Raw genomic sequence first — 19,787 nt, forward strand, 5'->3', positions numbered from 1 at the left:
CTGGTAAGCAGTGTTTAAAAATCAAAGCGGGGGAGAGCGGAGCTGCTTCCACCTCTGCACGTGATTATACAGTTCTCTCTCCTGCACTCGGGGAAATCGGCTTCCCCTTTTAACGGCAGCCAGCTGGTTTTCCAGAGGTGCCTAGTTAGGGTTTACTGAGGGCACACCCACCGTTCTGAGTTACACGCTGCACACAAAACCTGCCGCTGCCATCGGGTGGGAAAGAGCTGAAAGGAGGGCGTCCTGGCCTGAGGCCTGCCCGTCCTAAAAATGCAGCCCGCATCAACCCATTGTGGTCAAACTGGCGTCTCTGTACAGACCCGGAGCTCCCAGCCAAAAACTGTTAAGTCTCACAGGATTCGGAGATGGCTTTGCCTTAAAGGAGGTATTTTTCTAAAACGATGCTCGTCTGTGAGTGGATTTATTTTACAAACACCATGTAAGCACAACACATGCTCTGGAGGCTTTTATTCTATAACCCTGACCTATAGAAAGCCGAGTAAGAGTTAAATGTAAGAGGTCCCAGGTCTTCGGTTTCTGACTTCCACAAATTCAAGAGGTTGGTTTCTGTTAACCATAAAATAAAATTTAGCATTCCTCAAATTGTTTCCACATAACTTATGAGTCCTTTCACAAAGAAAATAGGTCTAAAAGCCTTCAAACTATGACTCCAGACTAAACAAAATTATCTCATTTTGATATTCAGAAAACCGGCAGGCATGGCAGTTGGGCGATGCCCTGATGAAGTACATCTCTGTGGGGCAGAGCCCAGCTTTCATTTCACAACACGACGCTGGGACGGTGACACCAAAACGGGACTCCAGTCCCACCTCTCCCAGCACAAGATTGAGGGAAGAAGATCTTCTGCCTCTTTTGGAAGGGTTAGGCTTCTAAGGCGGTTAAGAAATCACCCCATCTTTCACAGGAAAAGCAAATGCCAATTATCTGTTTCTCAGAATATCTCTAAGTAATTTCTCATTCCAGCCTTTTGAAATGGTCTGGATTTTTGGTGCAAAACAAAGAAATGGTAGGTCAGAGACCAGTGTCCAAAAGGCAACTGCACGTGAAAAGGGGTTGGGTGACCCTATCAAAGAAACACCAGGAAGAAAGTGTGCTCCCTTTTACCCACCTGCCTCTGGGCCTCGGCCAAGTTGAAGGGCAGAGTTCCCTCTTCCAGAGGAGCAATCCGTTCAATGTCGGCTAACGTCATACGTCTAGAGGGAAAAGCGAGCACAAGCAACAACAAAATACAAATTTATTAAAATTTACATTATGGAATTTTAAAACGTTTCTTTTCTTGTTTCCCATATTTCAGAGTCATCTTTAATATGGCTTCTTTTTCTCCAGGTTTGCTGCGGTCCTCCTACCCCACCTCCTAACCTCCCTTTATTAAGCTAATTAAAAAAAAAAAAAAAGAGCAACTTACCCCCGTGGCTCATATAAATCTGCTAACTGAAACAAGATGTCAACTTCCATGGGTGTAACCTGACCAAATTTCTGAGCTGCCAGAACAAACTCCTCTGCATGGAAAAAGAGTTAAAAGGGCAAGATTCAACAAGGAATAGCCGCTAAATGCAGCTTAACTCAAGGCACAGGAATGAGCGAACATCACCAAACTTTATTATTAACAGTCGTAGAATTCAAGTCAATCCAAACAGGGTAAGAATTTTTGCAGTTCTTTCCTTTATCTGGAAAAACTGTACAGAATAGTTTCTCTAATATTGACTCTAAAAGCTTGGTGTCATCCAAAGGCTTTGAATAAATGACACAGGAAGCCATTCAAATTGCGGGTCAGGGAAAACCAGGAAGGAGATATGAAACTCAATATGCATAGGTCCCAGGACGTAATATTAATGAAGCTGTGGAATTCCGAAGGGAATTCTCTGTTTAAAAAAAAAAAATCTCATTAAAATGCTGATATCTTGATCAGAGATAGTCAATCAACACACACTGTCAGCAGTGTAAGTTTATGGAATTCCTTGTGTACTTTTGAAGGTCACTTTAGAGGATGCCAATTTAGCTCAGGTTTTGAAAACATTTAAGAAACTTTACACGGTTCCCTCATTCAAAGACCGTCTTGGGTTTATTTAAAATGTGCTGAAGATTGTTTTGTCTGATCTAAGGGTGGAGAACACACATGTACCATATGGTTAATATGTGTCAGTGGGACAGAAAAATTTATAACGTAAACTCCTAGTTGTCTGCTTTACCCTAATAATAACTCACCAAGATAGTTGCAGGCAAGAATTCAGATTCTCACTTACCCTTAGTCACCTCTACATCTTTCCTGTTGCCAGCCAGAGTGCTGTAGATCTTTCTAATGAGTTCCATGTTGTTAAGGAGTGAATTAAATCCATTAAAATAGGAGAAACTAACTTGATGGGACGTGGTACCTCCAGCAGCCTCAAATAAGTTGAAAATAAGAGGGGGGAGAAGAAAAATAAACAAAGCATTTATAGAATGAAGAAGATTCAGAAGTATGTACATCAAATGCTAGTTTTGGAAGTAATCAAGAAAGCATGTATAGAAAGAAATGTTTATAAGCATTTTTCTTTCACGTTAAAAAAAAAGCTATAAATGATTTTTAGAAGTAACTGCAACTAATCATGACCAGAACTTGTACTCTCCACAAAGTCCTAGAAAACTAAATACATGTGTAGGATTATAACAACAGAACCAGTAGTAATTTACAGAGTTCAAATTTCAATTGGAAATGTTTTATAAGTTTGTTTATTTCATCTAATGAGCAATCCTTAAAAGCTTAGACATGCAAAACTCTATTATACACATGCACACATGTGTATACTTATACATGCAAAACTCTATTATACCAACACAAACATACTAAGAAAAGTGGTCAATCTAACATTAATATCATGATTTGTCATGTTACTTATAAGTAGTAATAAATCAGCATTAAGTACAGACTTTATATTGGTAGGATTTCTAGCAAACAAGCATATTATGGTAAAATTATGAGATGTCATACGCTTTGATGAGGGTTAAGACTGGTCAGAATTCTGATAATCAGAATTTGTAAGAAACCATATTTCTTCATGGGGACAAGGAAAACAGCATGTCCATTATGAATGGAACTTCAGTTTGAGGTTTCAAATATCTTGCCTTCCCTAACAAGGCAAAATATTTTTATTAGGAAAGCACTTCTTTATAAGGTAACAACCACATAAATCTTCACTTACTACTCGTTTGAAATAGCTGATGTGAGAGCTGGGATAGCGAAGGGGGGGGCCAAGAAAAGGAGCGAGATTAACACAGTGCCGGAGTGGAAAAGGCCTTGTCAGATCACCGCATCTCCAAAGAGAGAGACCAGAAAGAAAAAGAGGAAAAATGAAAAGCTCCCCTTATGGTAAGCACTGGGGCAAACTCAGGTGATGGTGAAAACACTCAAAAAGTCCTCTCCCTGGGATTAACAAAGGAAGAGTTACCATTGCATAAGGGTCCCAAATCTGGGGGATCATCACAATTACCTAGGAAGCCTCAGAAATTACATTCTACGACCTTACCACCTGTGGATGGTGAATGGGTAGGCTTGGAAGAGACCTCAGAATCCGCACTTTTTTTTTTTTTCCTTGAGTTACGCGGGCCTCTCACTGTTGTGGCCTCTCCCGTTGCGGAGCACAGGCTCCGGACGCACAGGCTCAGCGGCCATGGCTCACGGGCCCAGCCGCTCCGCGGCATGTGGGATCTTCCCGGACCGGGGCACGAACCCGTGTCCCCTGCATCAGCAGGCGGACTCTCAACCACTGCGCCACCAGGGAAGCCCAGAATCCTCACTTTTAATAACTATCCCTGATGATTCTTAAGCTCCGTGACCAAGGCTTGGGAACCACCACCACAGGATGTTCCAGGACACCCTCAGGGTCCATGAAGGAGGAGAGTGGCTGGACATCCACTAGGAGGGAAGCTCCACGACACAGGACAGCAAGGCTCTGCCCACTGCATGTGCCAGTGTCGCCTCCACACACATGCTGAATGAATGAGTGAATCCAAGGGTTAGAGTTCCTGTTCTGCTGACACCTCAAACATATCTACGCGCACTACCTGCTTACAAAAACCACTTTGCCTTGGAGAACAGGTAAAAGCAAAGATCAGCATTTGACATACCTCAAAATATAAAGCAAATTAATATGCGATTATATGTCTGTTTTTCCTTTTTAAAAAAGCCAGTTAATACATTTCTTTAAGATAGTCCATATCATCCAGGTAACAAGTTAACCTACCCACTAAAACTGGCAAAGCACTCTCTGTAAGTTTGGTAATGGATGCAATATCACTAAGAAAATAAAAAAATGTTAGTGTTTAAACATAATCTGTAAGACCTGTTCTTACAATCCCTTATTTACTGAGCTTACACCAGGTAGAATAAGCTATTTCATTATGGCAAGTTACAACCTAGGAGGAGGGATAAATTGGGAGATTGGAATTGACATATACACGCTACTATATATAAAATAGATAAGTAATAAGGACCTACTGTATAACACAGGGAACTCTATTCAGTACTTTGTAATGACCTATATGGGAAAAGAATCTAAAAAAGAGTGGATATATGTGTAACTGATTCACTTTGCTATACACCTGAAACAAACACAACTTTGTAAATTAACTATACTCCAACAGAAATTAAAAAACAACTTACAGCTACAAGACATTCTTCTACAAAAGGTGTCAAGACATGAGGGCGGATGGTGACCATGATGTCTCGGAAGTCAATGGCTGTGACCTTTCCGGTCCTGGCATTGTCCCTTTGAACAAAGGCTTGCTTCGCATGCTCCAATTGTATTTCCTGCAAACAAAGAAGGTGAAGTACTTTATTTATGTTTCCTATTTACTACCAATGACTGCTCAATTTCAAATCGGGGTGAAGAAATATATACATTATATCTTGATTTACTAAGCCCCACACTTGTTCAATAGCACTCCCAAGTTATCTCCTTCCAAAGAGAGAACTTTGTTCAGACTGGTGAACATGTCTTGAGAAAGTACATTCCTTCAATTTCTTACCCAAAGAAACCAAATCACTTCCATGTTCTGCTCTAGTCCAAAGACACAAGGAAAATAAAACCTAGAATGAAGCTTGGCAGGCTCAAAGATCTGGACAAACCCTGCTTAGGGGACGCAGATGATCAAAGGAAAAACACCTACAGGGACAGTAACCTCTCTCCAAAGAACAGAGAAACATGTTTAACGGTAACTTGGTTCACACACATGTGATGTAACAGCAGATTGAAAAGGGTGGCTCTGCTCAGGAATATGCTATTCCTCTACACTGTTGGTATTTGGGGTAGGTTAAGCCATTGCTACGGGGGCAGTCCTATGCATTCCTACCCTCTTTCCACTGGATGCTGGTAGCCCCTTTTCCGCAAGGCCATGGCAATCAAAAATGTCTCCAGAGAGGACCATATGTCCCGATTGAGGACCAATACTCTAGAATTAGGGACTGGATGGTACATGCATCAGAGGTGGCAAAACTGTGGCAGTGCCATTGGATATGTGTTTTAATTCCTATGATCTAAGGACAGGAAGCCCAACCTTAGATTTCTATTGCTATTCTCAGGGGATAAGTGTAACAAAAAATAAAACACGGTCTCCCGTCAAAACCCATCATGTGCTGTGTAGGAGAAGCATCCCTTCTGCAGAGAGTATTATATTCTCTTCCTCAAGACACTCTGTCCATTTCCCAAATGGGCCCTTAGAGTGAGATCTAATGTCTATGAAATTAAAAGGCATCCCGGAAGTGGCTTTCAAGGACTTTAGCTTATTTAAATTTAAAAGTTTTATTAGATGATACTGAGGAATTAACTTTTTTTTTTTTTAACTTTGGTGAGATAATGACTTACAGTTTTATGAAAACTAACTGTCCTCATGAAGTAGTGCAAACTAAAGTGTGGGAGAAATGACATGAATCTGAAAATGCCTTGAAGTACCCTATCTCCCTTCTCCTCCCACAGAGAGGTGGGGAGATAAAGGAAGACTAATATTGATAATAATTGAAGCTGTATAGTGGGAACACGGTGGGTCATCATATCTTTATCCTTACTTTTATGGGGTTTGAAAGTGTCTACAATAAAACATTTTTAAAGACAAAACAATAATAAGAATCAGAGTTCTTATCCTATTCAAAAGCCTCTTCTCGGTTATAGCATCTGCCAGTGTTGATCCGGCCTGGAACTCTCGTCTGGGACCCTAATCTTTCTAGTATTTCTTCCACTCGCTCCTTAAATAGGAGGCACGTGTCAGCCCTCTGTCCTCAGGTCTTCTCACTCAACTCTCCTAGGCAAAGACCTCCCCCGCTAGGTCTTCTTATGAGATTTCTTATAAGGCTTTACTCCCAGATCCAAGCCTCTCACTCCTATCTGCTGCGCCAGAATTTCTAACTGCTTAGTGAATATACTCATGGGGGTATCTTGTAAAGGCCATAAAATTACACGTCGCTAAATCCACTACTACATGTCTCCCACCCAGCCCTCAAACCTGGTCCTTCTCCCATGTTCAAAGCTTAATTATTAGCATGTTGTTTTCCCGGTCACTTACCCTAGAAACCTGTCATTTTCAATTTTTCCAGCTTCCTTTCCCCCAGAGTAAACCAGTTACTACATTAAGCCACTTGGACCTTTGAAAGTTCAGTCAAATGTATCTTTTCCTTTTTATTCCTGACCACTGGTTCAAGGCCTCCTCGGACCACGGCTGAATGGCCACCATGGGCCCAACTGTCAGTCTGGCACTCCTCTCTGACCTCTGCATCCACCTTGCACACATCAACAGCTGCCTTTCAGCATCTCAAATCTGACTTCAGTCACCCTCAGCTGAAACCTTACATCGTAAAGATCTATCTCCAAAGCAAGGCTCTCCAGACCCTAAAAGGAGTTACTCTCAGCCTGGTCTAGGGCACCCCATGCCCAGCCTGGACAGACCTTCCACACATCCGGGCCTTTGTCCACACTCTTCCCTCCACCTGGTGGAGATTATAGCCTTCTGCTCTTGCTCCTGAAATCCTACCACTTGGTGGCTCAAATGCCACCACTTAGGTAAATATAACCAGGCCTCCTAACTGAAAATAACTGATCTGATCATGCGGCCTCCTGCTTGAACCGCAATTATAAGGCTTGTCTTACTCCATCCTACATTATAATCAGTTATTTACATTCCTGTCTTTCCCCCGCCTTGCCAGGAAAAAGAGACTGTGTCCTGCTCATCCTACTTATGGTGTGGGCAGAATGCTTTAGATATAGCAGGTACTCGATAAACCATGGACATAATCTTCAGTGACAGGTACTGTATAAAACCAACTGAGTGAACAAATTACAATGTATTGAACAAAAAGGGGTCCTCTGTACAAGTGTCTCCAATTTAAAAGGAAGGATGAAACCAACTGTTAAACACCCTGTAGTGAAAAATGACCACAGTATGTATTCAATTGAAAGTAAATGAACACAGTCTTCTTTGAATCGCTAGACCCACTGCTAAAGCTATCGCAAGCCAAGATTACTCTCAACAATACCAGAAAGTGTGTTCAGTTATTTACCACTTCCCCTAGTTTATAGCTGAAATAGTCTCGGGGCTCCTCAGAACATTGTATCGAAAGCAGCATCAGTTTCCCTGGTCATTCCAACTCCTCAGAGAGCAGGAAGCCGGAACACTAAGACCAATCCATCCAGAATGTCTAACTGGGAAACAGACACCCAAGTGGGGTTGATGCTCCCACTGCAGGACAGGGGGTGAGTCTGTAATGGGGACAAGTGGCATCACTACGCATTTCTGCGCACGATTAAACATCTAGTAGCAGGAACCCCGCAATCACGGTACAAAAGCACTTCTAACCCTAACAGAGGACAACTTGAGAACACATTTCCAACAGTTCTTAAAGATTGGGGACACTAAATTCCATGAAAAACAAGGTGGATCCAGGTAGTTCTCTAATAGTCGAGTATAGTAAAAACGTTTAGTTATGTGTCTCCCCAAACTTAAAAGTAGCTTACTGAAGATGGGGTTGCCTTCTGAAGAACATCTGTTTATGTCATGACTATTTCTTCTTCTGGATGAGGAAATGAAAACTATTACCTCAAATGATAAAACAGCCACGATAACAGCATTTTGTAAGCATACATTACCTGCCAGTGTTCTGAAGTACTTTGTAGTGATAAACTGATTTAATGCTCACAGCAACCCTATGAGGCAGGAACTATTATTAACCCCACTGTAGCAGTTGAGGAAACGAACGTCTCACTGACAGGAAGCAGCAAAGCTGGAATTCAAAGCCAGGCAGTGCCGCTGCACTGACCTTGCTCCTAATACCCCACTACACTGCATGGGAAGCCTGGATAATGCTGCTGTCAGGAATTTGATTACAAAATATTATTTGACACATAGGAGTCTTCATAGCTATAAGAAGATAAACATTCAATTTGCTTTTAAAGTATTCCAGTGCTCTAGATTTTTCTGTAGCCTATTTTCACGAGAAAACAATACAATTCCCCAAACTTTTTCATTAAGGCAAAAGTCTCTGATGCGCTCTCAAACACCAGGATTGTCCTCCTAACAATAGCAGAGACCATGGAGGAGAGAAACCAAATCTAAACGGCCTTCTCCCAGCCTTGCGCACGACCTCAAGAGATTGAGGAGGAGAAAGACCAATAAGGAGGCCTGGGGGGGAGCTAACATACAGGTACTCTATAAATACTGAATTCAAGAATGAATGATCTTTGAAACAAAGAGCCAGGCTCACTACTCACGGTAGACTGACTTAACATCAAAGCTCTCCATTGGCACCTCTACAGCTGTTTAAGGAAAACCTAACCCTATTCAGGGCTACCAAGACAGTGAAGCATCCTAGATCTGAGCCCAGACGGGTAAAGCTGGGATGGCGAGCTTTTGGTATGCATGGTGTCTAGAGCATGGGTAGTTACCGTTCATTTCCAAAACGAAAGGGACCAGAAAGGAGAAACTCGTCCTTCGTGCGGGGGAGAGGAGAACAATGGGAGACGGAGACGCAATAGTTACGTTCAAATATTTAAAGGTTTAAAGGACTATCAGGTAAAAAAGAAGTTAGACTGGTTCTCTGTATTTCTTAAAGAAAAAAAAAAAAAATCAATGGAGAGAAGATAGAGGGATCAGGTTTCAGCACAAAACACAGAAGTATTTAACCTGACTATTCAGCAATGAAATGGGCTACCTTGCAAAGTAGGGGGTTCCCAGTCACTGGAAATACCTGTTCAACTACTGGCTGAGAAACATACGTCAAGGAATTTTATTTTTTTATTTTTTCATATTCTATTTTATTTCATTTTATACAAGGGGTTGTGGAAGCAATCTGTTATAATGACAAATCTGAAGTTTGGGACAGGAATGGGCAGAGTTCAAGTATCAGTCATGGCGCTCCTAGCTGGGAGGGCTTAGGGAAGTGTGTTTATATCTCAGAGCCTCAGCAACACCTGACTGCACCGAGTGGTAAAAACTAGACGTCACGTGCGACCGGCACTTAATAAAAAGTAGCTTTGATTTTGGTCAAGGTGAATGGTTTAAAAACCTCTAAAGTCAGTTCCAATATAAGTTCTTGGAGTCTTTAAAAAAATCACCTAGTAGGTAAGGAACAGTTCTGCTAAGTCATTCTGAACCAACAACAGGAACAGAGACGAAGACCAGTTAGGGTGGAGGATAACAGTAACAGCTGAGTGCCTGAACACTTCTACAGGCCAGGGGCTCTGCCACGAACTTCAAAGACAGGACTTCATTCAAGCCTCACAACAATCCTGTGAAGTGATAACACCTTCATCTCCCAGAGGCACCCGAAGCTTAGGGAGGTTAAGTAACTAGTCCAACGTGACACAGCTAGCAGGTGGGAGAGGCTGAGATCTCTACCATAGTATTGTCGGATTCCAATCACTAACGTATGCTGCCATGGGTAAAACCATAAGCAAGGGGATCATAAGTGATCTGGACAGATAACTGGAAAAGAGATTTTAAGAAAAGTTTGGGTGGTGATTTATATATAAAAATGGAACGAGAGTTTCTTAAAGAATTCTCACCTTGGATGATGGGAGAGATAGGAGAATCTGCCACAAAAGAAAATACTTAAGGGGAAAGAGATGAGGTAGTTGACCACGGGGAGAAACTTGGAGTGAGATAAGCTTTGCCTCCAGCTACAAACAAAAGAAAGCCAGAGGTACAGGTCAAAATGTAAATCTGAGAAATGCAGACAACAGGATTTTAGGGGGAAAAAAAAAACCCAAAGGCTAACATTTACTGTTGTTAAGCGCAGGCTATGCTCCAGGGACAGCTGCATTTTCCTGCTTCATCTTTCAATAACCTTATAAGGTGGGATTACCCACCACCTCCATTTTGTAGATGGAAAAATTAGGTAAAGAGCAGCTGAGGGTCGCATGACGCTAAGGATGAAACTGGATATGCAGCCGGGCGGTCTGGCTCCAGAGCCATAACCTTATCCTACGTGGACTGCCCGTTCCTTTTAGGGGAAGGCCTACCAAAAACCAAAAGGAAAAAAAAAAAAAAAAGTAAAAATGGATGAGATCATCCTACAATGCATAGGAAGAGCAGGCAGATGACAAAACTGGAAGCAATACCTAAATGAGTACAGACAATAAAATCGATGGCCTGAGACCCTGTGGAAAACCCAGAGAGCTGGAATGAAGGCACGGCTCTCCCGAGAGAGCTCTTATCAGTAACAGGCCACAGGGCGCTTCCTAAACGCTGTTGATGGAGCCAGGAAGGACTGTAAAGAGAAAGGGCTCTCCTTCACCTAAGGCCAGGAGGTCACAAAGCAAGGAGCTGGACGGCCACCTCTAAGGCTCCAACACGTGAAAGGAGGCCCAGTTTCTCTTTACATTTGCCAGTGAGCTGTTTTCTGTTCCCTCTATTCCGGTACGTGATGATTAATGGACTAGGCTTCTACTGTAGCAGTTTCCAACTACTTTAACACACCCATTCAGAATGCTGCAGGAGGGGGAAAAAAAAAAAATCAAACTCTTCAGAGTTGCTAGCTGTACAGAAATACACATATATAGGGGTTACACCACTTTTGGTTTAACATTCATGCTTCTAAGAGTTCCAGGCCTGTCATTTCCTTAATAATCTCCAATTTTCAAGTGGGTATATTCTGAATGCAAAAATTCTCTCCACCTTTATTCAGACGCTCAAGTTCGTGCTTCAGCCTGAAAACAATTTATCAGGAACCAAAAAAAAAAGACCAACAGACCCTCAAAACAAGCAGCAGATCCAGATGATTTATATTAGACTTATATGATAAAGCCAAGAACACCAAAAAACACCCCTGACTACTTTGCATTTTTGTGTTTTGTATAGTTTTGAAATTAAAAAATATATATCTAAAACTTTAATCACGGGTTATCAACAAAGATATAATTCAAAAGAATTCCTTTTTAGGGGTGGTGGTAGAAGAATTCTGGGGAAAATGCAGGTAATTATTTATGAAAATGAGGAATAAAAATGTATAAAGAAGGTTTGCTTATAAAATATGGTATTATATTTGGCCCTATTTCAAATAAATTCTATATTACATCAAGTATCAGGACCTCTACCATTTAATATATAAGTATCATTTTCATAATCCTATGCTAATTTAGAGGAAAAAATTCTAGTTAAAATAAAGATCCACATATTTTTAAACTGAGTGAAAAATGGAACTTGGCAATGCAATAGGTAGAGAGATAAGTAGTTCCCATTCTCAACATTTTTCTGTGCTCCCCACATTCAGCCTATGCAGTCAGACTTCCAGAGTTCAGCGTGAAATTTCATCTCCAATTCACTGGGTGGGGACTCTAATTAAAAGGGTCTTTAGTAGCAGTGCCGCATGTGACACTGCACACACAGCAACACCTTGACAACAACCAGTACAGAGCTTTTCCATCTCAATTTCCTTGCTCTTCTGATTCAACGTTAAACTTCACAGTGGGTAACAGCTATATGGTGTGTTCATTTTCACCAGGATGTTACTGTAAAAGCCTGCACAACAGGCTACTCAACAAAACACCTAGCCGATGAAAACCACGGACACAAAAGCACAATGAATTCTGATTTCCTTTGCCCAGAGAGCAGAAAGTGCGGTGCGAATGAAATGAATCCTGTGTCTAATTCTCCAAGTGACCAGGCTATTCCCCCATCTCTGGTCACTCGGCGCCAAACTAGCAGTGGTTTCCATTTGGACACAAAACACAATCTCATCTCTTGGAGAAGCTGAGGGCAAAACAACATTAGCTGCCTTTACTCATTATTTCACTTTGGAACATCAAGTGGTACTGTATTTATGAAGCAGTACCAAAGCTGTATCACAGACCCCATCTGGTCCAACTTAAAATCAACATAAAAATCACACCCACGTTAAGAATGCAAATATAATCATGGTCTCTGGCTACTAAAGATCCAGGGTCTAGATATTTTAACTAATACAGATGGCAAGTTGGGGTACCCGGGGTGGGGGGGCGGCACAAATGGCTTGGGTTACTCAATCCTAAGTAAGGACTTTGTTAGTGGTCCACTGACCTGTTTAAACAATTGTGGCTTCAGCAAGTTCTACCACAAAGGATTGTTTTTTGTTAACACCTGAAATGCTCTTTCAATTCCAAAGCTTGAGAATTTGATGTTGCCATGGTTGAAGGTTATGTTTTCTTTTGTTTGGTGGTGATGTTGGGCTGGCAGGGGGAACAATTCCTTTTTTAACAACACAGCCTTTTGTGCTGAAAGTTTTGCCTTAAACCAGGATACCCTGACATACATAGTCGCAACCCTGTGACTCAGAACAGCTCACTACTAGGAGCAGCAAATCTCTGGCCTTCAGAGGGACACGCTGGTGGTGGGACACCACCAGCACCTGGGGCTGCTGACTTACAGAACTCTGCTCTCTAGGGCGCAGAACCTGAAAACCAAAATGTCCACTTCACACAAAAGACTTGGGTTGGTCTGTATGCCACTGTTGACCCATAAGCCAAAATACTGGTTGGTTTGATTTAACGAAAAGAACCAAAACTGTTCAGTTGCCTTATTTGCATGCATATGCTTTGGCATCCAACAGGGCTAGCTTGGGGCTCACGTGATCTGATGACAAGGGTCCTAACAAATGTGAATGGCTGGTCGGGACACCAGACACAGCTCTGAGTCCCAGGTTCTACTCCTAGCTCTACCAAGTACGATTCACCTCTCTGGGTCTCATCATCCATCTCCTGACAGAAGGAGGACCTGAATAAAGTTATGGTAAAACACTCACACCCTTGTGATGAGGACTTTCTGTTGGATCAGACAACTTCATTCTTAAACTCTATTTTTTTTTTTTTTTTTGCTTTACGCGGGCCTCTCACTGTTGTGGCCTGTCCCGTTGTGGAGCACAGGCTCCGGACGCGCAGGCTCAGCGGCCACGGCTCACGGGCCTAGCCGCTCCGTGGCACGTGGGATCTTCCCGGACCAGGGCACGAACCCGTGTCCCCTGCATCGGCAGGTGGACTCTCAACCACTGTGCCATCAGAGAAGCCCCTTAAACTCTATTTGATGAGAAGATATTAGAGAGGATTTTTAGCCCCACTCCCTCCCAAGCCAGCTATCTCATTTCTTGGCTAACTAATGGAATCCCACCTTCAAAATCTGGCCTCACCACCAATTTAGAGCGCGGCTGATTTGTGCGTGACTCTTCTTCCTACAGTAATAGGAGGAAGGGCTCTGAAAACAGAAGAAATTTCCTGGCTCCATGAAATGATCAGTGGTGATTACATGCAAAGCACTCCTCACAGGCCTTCACCAACATGTCCTCCATCCCATCCCCCTGTGCTCCCAGTCTTGGTAAATCACCACCATCCTCCCACTTGCCCAAGCCTAAAATCCAGGAGTGAACGATGAGTTCTGCATATCCTTTACTGTCCCCGTCCTAACAGATCACCAAGCCTGGTCAGGCCCATGTCTTGAACTTTTCTTGAACCCATTTTCTTTAGCTCATCACCATCACCATCCAACCCAAGCCATAGTCATTTCTCTCTTGGATTGGAGAATGGCCAGATGGTCTCCCTCTCCCAGTCAGATCCCTCTCCATTTGACTGTCCACACAACAGCCAGAGCAGTCCTTCTGAAACACCAATCTCATCATGTTTGCCTCTCCTAGCTCCCCATCAGCCTTAGGATGAGACCTGAACACCAGATTCTCTGCTTTTAAACAGTCAGGGTTTTGTCATCTAGACCAATGTTTCTCAACATGGGGCCCTCGGACCATTTGGAACATCACAGTTCAGGACGCCTGTTTGAAAGGCTATTTCTTAGGCCCTATCCAGACCTACTGAATCAGACCCTCGGTGGGGACAGAGGCCCAGGGCACCGCCTTTTAAAATCACTTCAGAAACATTTTACACAAAATTTGAAAACACTGCTACAGATTTAGGAAAATTAAAACCAACTTCTATTCCACCTGTCTCATCTTGAACAAAAAACTCCTCCAAGCTTCTACATGCTCATCTTTCATACAGAAACAATAGCAACTGCTTAACACCTAAGGCAATTGTAAAGACCAACACAAGCCAAAGCACTTTCTAAGCTGGAAAATGCTACAAGGAGAGGTAGTTAACAGCAACAGTTTTCTAGTTAACAAGCATATCGCACTGGGTAGTAATCTGAGACTTTTCTATCCTGAGACCAGAGCCGTTAGAAACTCCTATGTGTAGATGATTTTTAAACTGTAATAATTATATATGAAATATATACCCATGATTATAAACCATTATCAAGAAGTAACTGGAGGGGAATTCCCTGGCGGTCCAGTGGCTAGGACTCCACGCTTGGATCCCCGGTTGGGGAACTAAGATCCTGCAAGCCGTGCGGTGTGGCCAAAAAAAAAATAATAATAAAATAAAACTGGAAACAACCGTAACACGTACCCCTACTATGGCTTTTTTTTTTTTTTTGCGGTACGCGGGCCTCTCACTGTTGTGGCCTCTCCCATTGCGGAGCACAGGCTCCAGACGCACAGGCTCAGCGGCCATGGCTCACGGGCCCAGCCGCTCCGCGGCATGTGGGATCTTCCCGGACCGGGGCACAAACCTGTGTCCCCTGCATCGGCAGGCGGGACTCTCAACCACTGCGCCACCAGGGAAGCCCCCTACTATGGCTTTTTTATAATCATTATCTGGCAATTAATGGCCGGGATCAGGAATGCTAAATGTCCAGCAATGCATGACTGTACATCCCCATTCAGAAACATGGCCCTTTCCAGGAAGAGAAACTAACTTCATAGCCATGGCCCTGGAGACAACATAGTGGAGTATAGTGGTAATGGCATCATACTTTTTAATCCCTCACATGTCTGTGATCTTATGGAAGAAGTTAAGCTCTAGAACAGCGGGTCTGTACTCTTTTGGGGTACTCCTTTGGGACCCCATTGAAAACCATGAGCGTTTCCCCGTAAAATTACCTGTAAATGCAAAATTTTACCCTAGAGTCTGTTTATTCTTTTGTATATAATAGGAAATAACTATAATTACCTCTCAGGGTATTGGGGGATGCTAGCATCAGAAATAGGATATTTAAAACCACTTTGTAAATTATAAAGGTTGTTGCTATTATGACTTCTTTTTTTGAGAGTGACTCTCAGTACCGACTCTACAGAATAATTTGGCATAAAAACTTTAGAGGCTTTTCTTTCACTCTGTGCTCACAACTGCCTATGACTCCCATCCAATAAGAAAAAGGTAATGGATTTGAACAGACACATCTCCAGAGAAAACGTACAAATGGCAACAAGCACATGAAAAGATGCTCAACATCATCAGTCATTAGGGAAATGCAAATCGAAATCACAAATGAGATACTGCTAAGAGACTCTAAAGTAAAAGGCCTCAGACTCTTCATCTGTAAAATGGGTCTGTTAAATAGACCGTATAGTAGTATCTGGCCCTTTAATTTTGTACTTTGGACGGCTGCTCTAACCACACTTTGAATGTTGGTTTCGGGTTTACACCTGCCATAAGGGTTTATGCTACAAACCCTTAAGGATTTTTGTTACAGAAGAGCATCGTCATAGGGTATACATTTTATATCTGTTTGCAGTTGTGCTTTTTGAGCTGTCAGGCGAATAAACATAGGAACACGCGCCCAGACTTGTACCTTATAAGTATTTCAAAAGTTGTTACCTCTGCACCTCTGAGCCTTTTGCACAAGGCCTCTTGACAAATCCTATATCCTCAGCAAACATTAGATGAATTGGGTGGCTTGCCTCATGCGAGTAACAATCAGAAAAATACTTCAAAACAGGGTATAGAGTTCTATGTTAATATCATTTATGAACAGGAGTTCCAGCAGGTATAGAATAGGAAAATTTCTCAGAACTGTTTTCTAAATATACTGTTTTCAGTATATTAAAATCCATTTTTCAATAGTAACCATAAAATTAGAGCTTTGCCCTAAGAGCTGAGAGTACAGATATGTTGGAAAGGCTTATAGACTATTTTAATATACACACACATACACTGCAACGTATAAAACTATATTCACATTCACACGTACACACCATCACTCATGCAGTTAAGTGGAGATGATAGAACCCGGCACAAAAAAGATAGCAGCAGTGGATGCAACAGTATTAAGAATGGGGGTACTGTTGCATCCACTGCTGCTATCTTTTTTGTGCCGGGTTCTATCATCTCCACTTAACTGCATGAGTGATGGTGTGTACGTGTGAATGTGAATATAGTTTTATACGTTGCAGTGTATGTGTGTGTATATTGCAACAGTATTAAGAATGGGGGTAGGGCTTCCCTGGTGGCGCAGTGGTTGAGAGTCCGCCTGCAGATGCAGGGGACACGGGTTCGTGCCCCGGTCTGGGAGGATCCCATGTGCCGCGGAGCGGCTGGGCCCGTGGGCCATGGCCGCTGGGCCTGCGCGTCCGGAGCCTGTGCTCTGCAACGGGAGGGGCCACAACAGTGAGAGGCCCGCGTACAGAAAAAAAAAAAAAAAAAAGAATGGGGGTAACAGGACTGTGGCTCCACTCCCTTCTGAAATCCTTCCCTACCAAGACTCTAGAAGGGAGGCTTTGCATCCCTGCTACTTGCGTCAACAATATCATTTAGATACAAACAAGACAAATTTAGCTCCAAGTATATCAAACTGATTCACCACTTTATGAATTTTATAACCAAAGCACAGAAAACAACATTCCAGCTCAGCATCCAATAGATGCCCACGACCGGCACCAACCACCTCAGACAGTACCCAGACGAACATGTGAACATGTGGAGCCCTCACAGCCACGTGGTGGCTTATAACAAACGCACACCAGCTTCCGTATAGTAAAATGTTTTTTAGGACTTCCATGGTGGTGCAGTAGTTAAGAATCCACCTGCCAATGCAGGGGACACGGGTTCAATCCCTGGTCCGGGAAGATCCCACATGCCGCACAGCAACTAAGCCCGTGAGCCACAACTGCTGAAGCCTGCGCTCTGGAGCCCACAAGCCACAACTACTGAGCCCGCGTGCTGCAACTACTGAAGCCTGTGTGCCTAGAGCCCGTGCTCCGCAGCAAGAGAAGCCACCGCAACGAGGAACCCACGCGCTGCGACGAAAAGTAGCCCCCCCTCACTGCAACTAGAGAAAATCCTGTGCGCAGCCACAGAGACCCAACACAGCCAAATAAATAATTAATTAAAAATAAAATAAAATATTTTTTAAATGAAGGGGAAAAAACTGACCTTGCGGAGAATTGCACTGCTCACCAGGCACAAACACGTGCACATACATAAGCACAGGTTAACACACAAGAGTGTGAGGCTGATACCTTCTAGGCCCTTCAGTGGGATTGACCGGTGTTTTCGACAACAGGCTCCTCGAGGTCACAAGCACTGTGAAGTTGACCCTACGGCTGGCTGCTCCTCTTCCTCCTCAGGTGACAGGCAAGTGGCATGCATGGTGACAGTTCTTTCACGACCTTGGCACCAGCCAGGGAGCTGGTGCCTGTGTTTCTGAGCCCTGCTCCACAGCAGAAAGGCGGGCACATGCTTGATAAAGCAAGAGCCCCAAACATAGGAGATTACGTTTACTTACATCCTTAAGAAGGTCCCTGCATCCAGAAAAGAGCCCCAAAGAACGAAGTATTTGAAGTTGAGGTCTGAGGCTCTACCTTCATTCAGAAAAGACTTCAAAGGAAGCAAAGGAAGCATTTGAATGGGGGCAGTGGGACAGTGACCCAATGGTAGACACCAAAACTGGCATTTCATCGGCATTCATAGCAAGTCTATCATGATACATCCATTAATTCCTTTAACTCTGGGCCTGGAGTGGGACACAAAAGCAAAGCCCTAATTACCTACCAAGACCGTTTTAATCTAGTAAAAGTTTAGCACTTGCGTTCTGGCTACAAAGTCAAAATTGTCCCATGCCGGACACTGAGGGATGAGCGTATTCACCAGTATAGAACGGAGTCCAATACAAGTGAATGCCCCACAAGCTGCAGCTGGGAACCTAATCAGTAATCCCTGAGTCATCTCATCTTTGCCTCTGGCTTGTCCATATCTTGAGGAAGGCCTAGAAGCAGCTGAGTGGATTACAGCTGACTCAATTCGGCATAATTGATATTTGCTTAAAGGGAAACCTGATCATCCTTACCACTGCTAACATCCCATTAAGACTAAAAGTTAATTAGGCTGTGTTCCATAAAGTCAATTGGAGGCATCTGTCTCAATAGCATTATTGTAATTATTCCTCATCAAAATGAATACCACCTCCTACTGCAGCGCGATGTCTTGTATAAACAAGAGCACAAACCTAACAACTCACATTCCATTCTCCACCTGAGTTATTTAATCAGGTTTATGTTTATATAGAACTGCAAACGGGAATCCATAGACATGAACACATTTTAAAATAAATACAAAGGCATGTTTAAGACATCTTGTTTTTTAAGTTTTCAAAGACTGGGAAAATAAAAGCAAACTACAAAGCGTAACAAATTTTAGATATCATAACGATACCAGTGAAAGTCAAAAAGAGAAGCACCTAGTAAAGTCAACCTATTACATACACTGTGCCTAAGAATGGAGACCACAAAATGCTGAGTGAACGAGCACTGGGCACGGTGCACGTGTGTCCCCATACCCTCCACCTCCGCCCCACAGCTGTGCTTCCAACCACTCCTCAGAAGACTCTGGCAAGGTCACAGGCGCAGGAAGGATGCAGGGCCACCAAGATACCCACTGCTGATGTTACTAATAACAAAGAAGAGGTGTTTAGGGTAGGCAGATGGGGAGGGCGGGGCCAAAATAGGCAAAGGAGATGAAGAGCTATAAACCTACAGTAATAAAATAAAGAAGCCACGAGGATGTCATACACAACATTAGGAATATGGTCAATATTGTAATAACTCTGTATGGGGAAAGATGGTTACCAGACTTATCATGGTGAACATGTCAGAATGTATGCAAAATTTGAAGGAAGATGCCTTTCAGAGTGAGTCGGGTGGCAACTGTCAGATTGTGGGAATTTCTTTTCCTATGGGGTACGTGATTTTGTCAAAAGTTAAGTATTTCTCCCAAAATTGGGAGCAGGCAAACTACTAATCAGTTTAGCTTTGTGTTGTATGCTAGTTAAAAGAAGAAAATATGTAATATAATGTAAAAAAAAAAAAAAAAAGCTTTTATGATGGATTTTGTAAATAGATTTGTTACAGGGTAACCTGTTCTCTAGCTGTGATCTTACCACTTCAAATGGGTGTAATTTGAATAAATTTTGTATGGTAAAGGATCAATAAAATGATTTTTTTAAAAGAGGAA

The 19,787-nt window shown here is 42.7% G+C and overlaps 1 protein-coding gene across 4 annotated transcripts in view; it reads right to left on the minus strand.

The window, feature by feature from the left end:
- Window positions 1-19,787, minus strand: part of SLC25A13 (solute carrier family 25 member 13) — a 205,133-nt gene that overhangs the window by 71,826 nt on the left and 113,520 nt on the right. For all 4 annotated transcript variants that reach the window (XM_004265566.3, XM_012531515.3, XM_049715138.1 and 1 more), the window contains 4 exons: window positions 4,661-4,807; window positions 2,265-2,403; window positions 1,427-1,520; window positions 1,130-1,214 (listed from right to left, as the gene is read on the minus strand). In XM_004265566.3, the coding sequence (XP_004265614.1) occupies window positions 1,130-1,214; window positions 1,427-1,520; window positions 2,265-2,403; window positions 4,661-4,807 (465 nt within the window). The remainder of the gene's footprint in view (window positions 1-1,129; window positions 1,215-1,426; window positions 1,521-2,264; window positions 2,404-4,660; window positions 4,808-19,787) is intronic.

Source organism: Orcinus orca, chromosome 9, assembly GCF_937001465.1.
Source record: "Orcinus orca chromosome 9, mOrcOrc1.1, whole genome shotgun sequence".
Lineage (NCBI taxonomy): Eukaryota > Metazoa > Chordata > Mammalia > Artiodactyla > Delphinidae > Orcinus > Orcinus orca.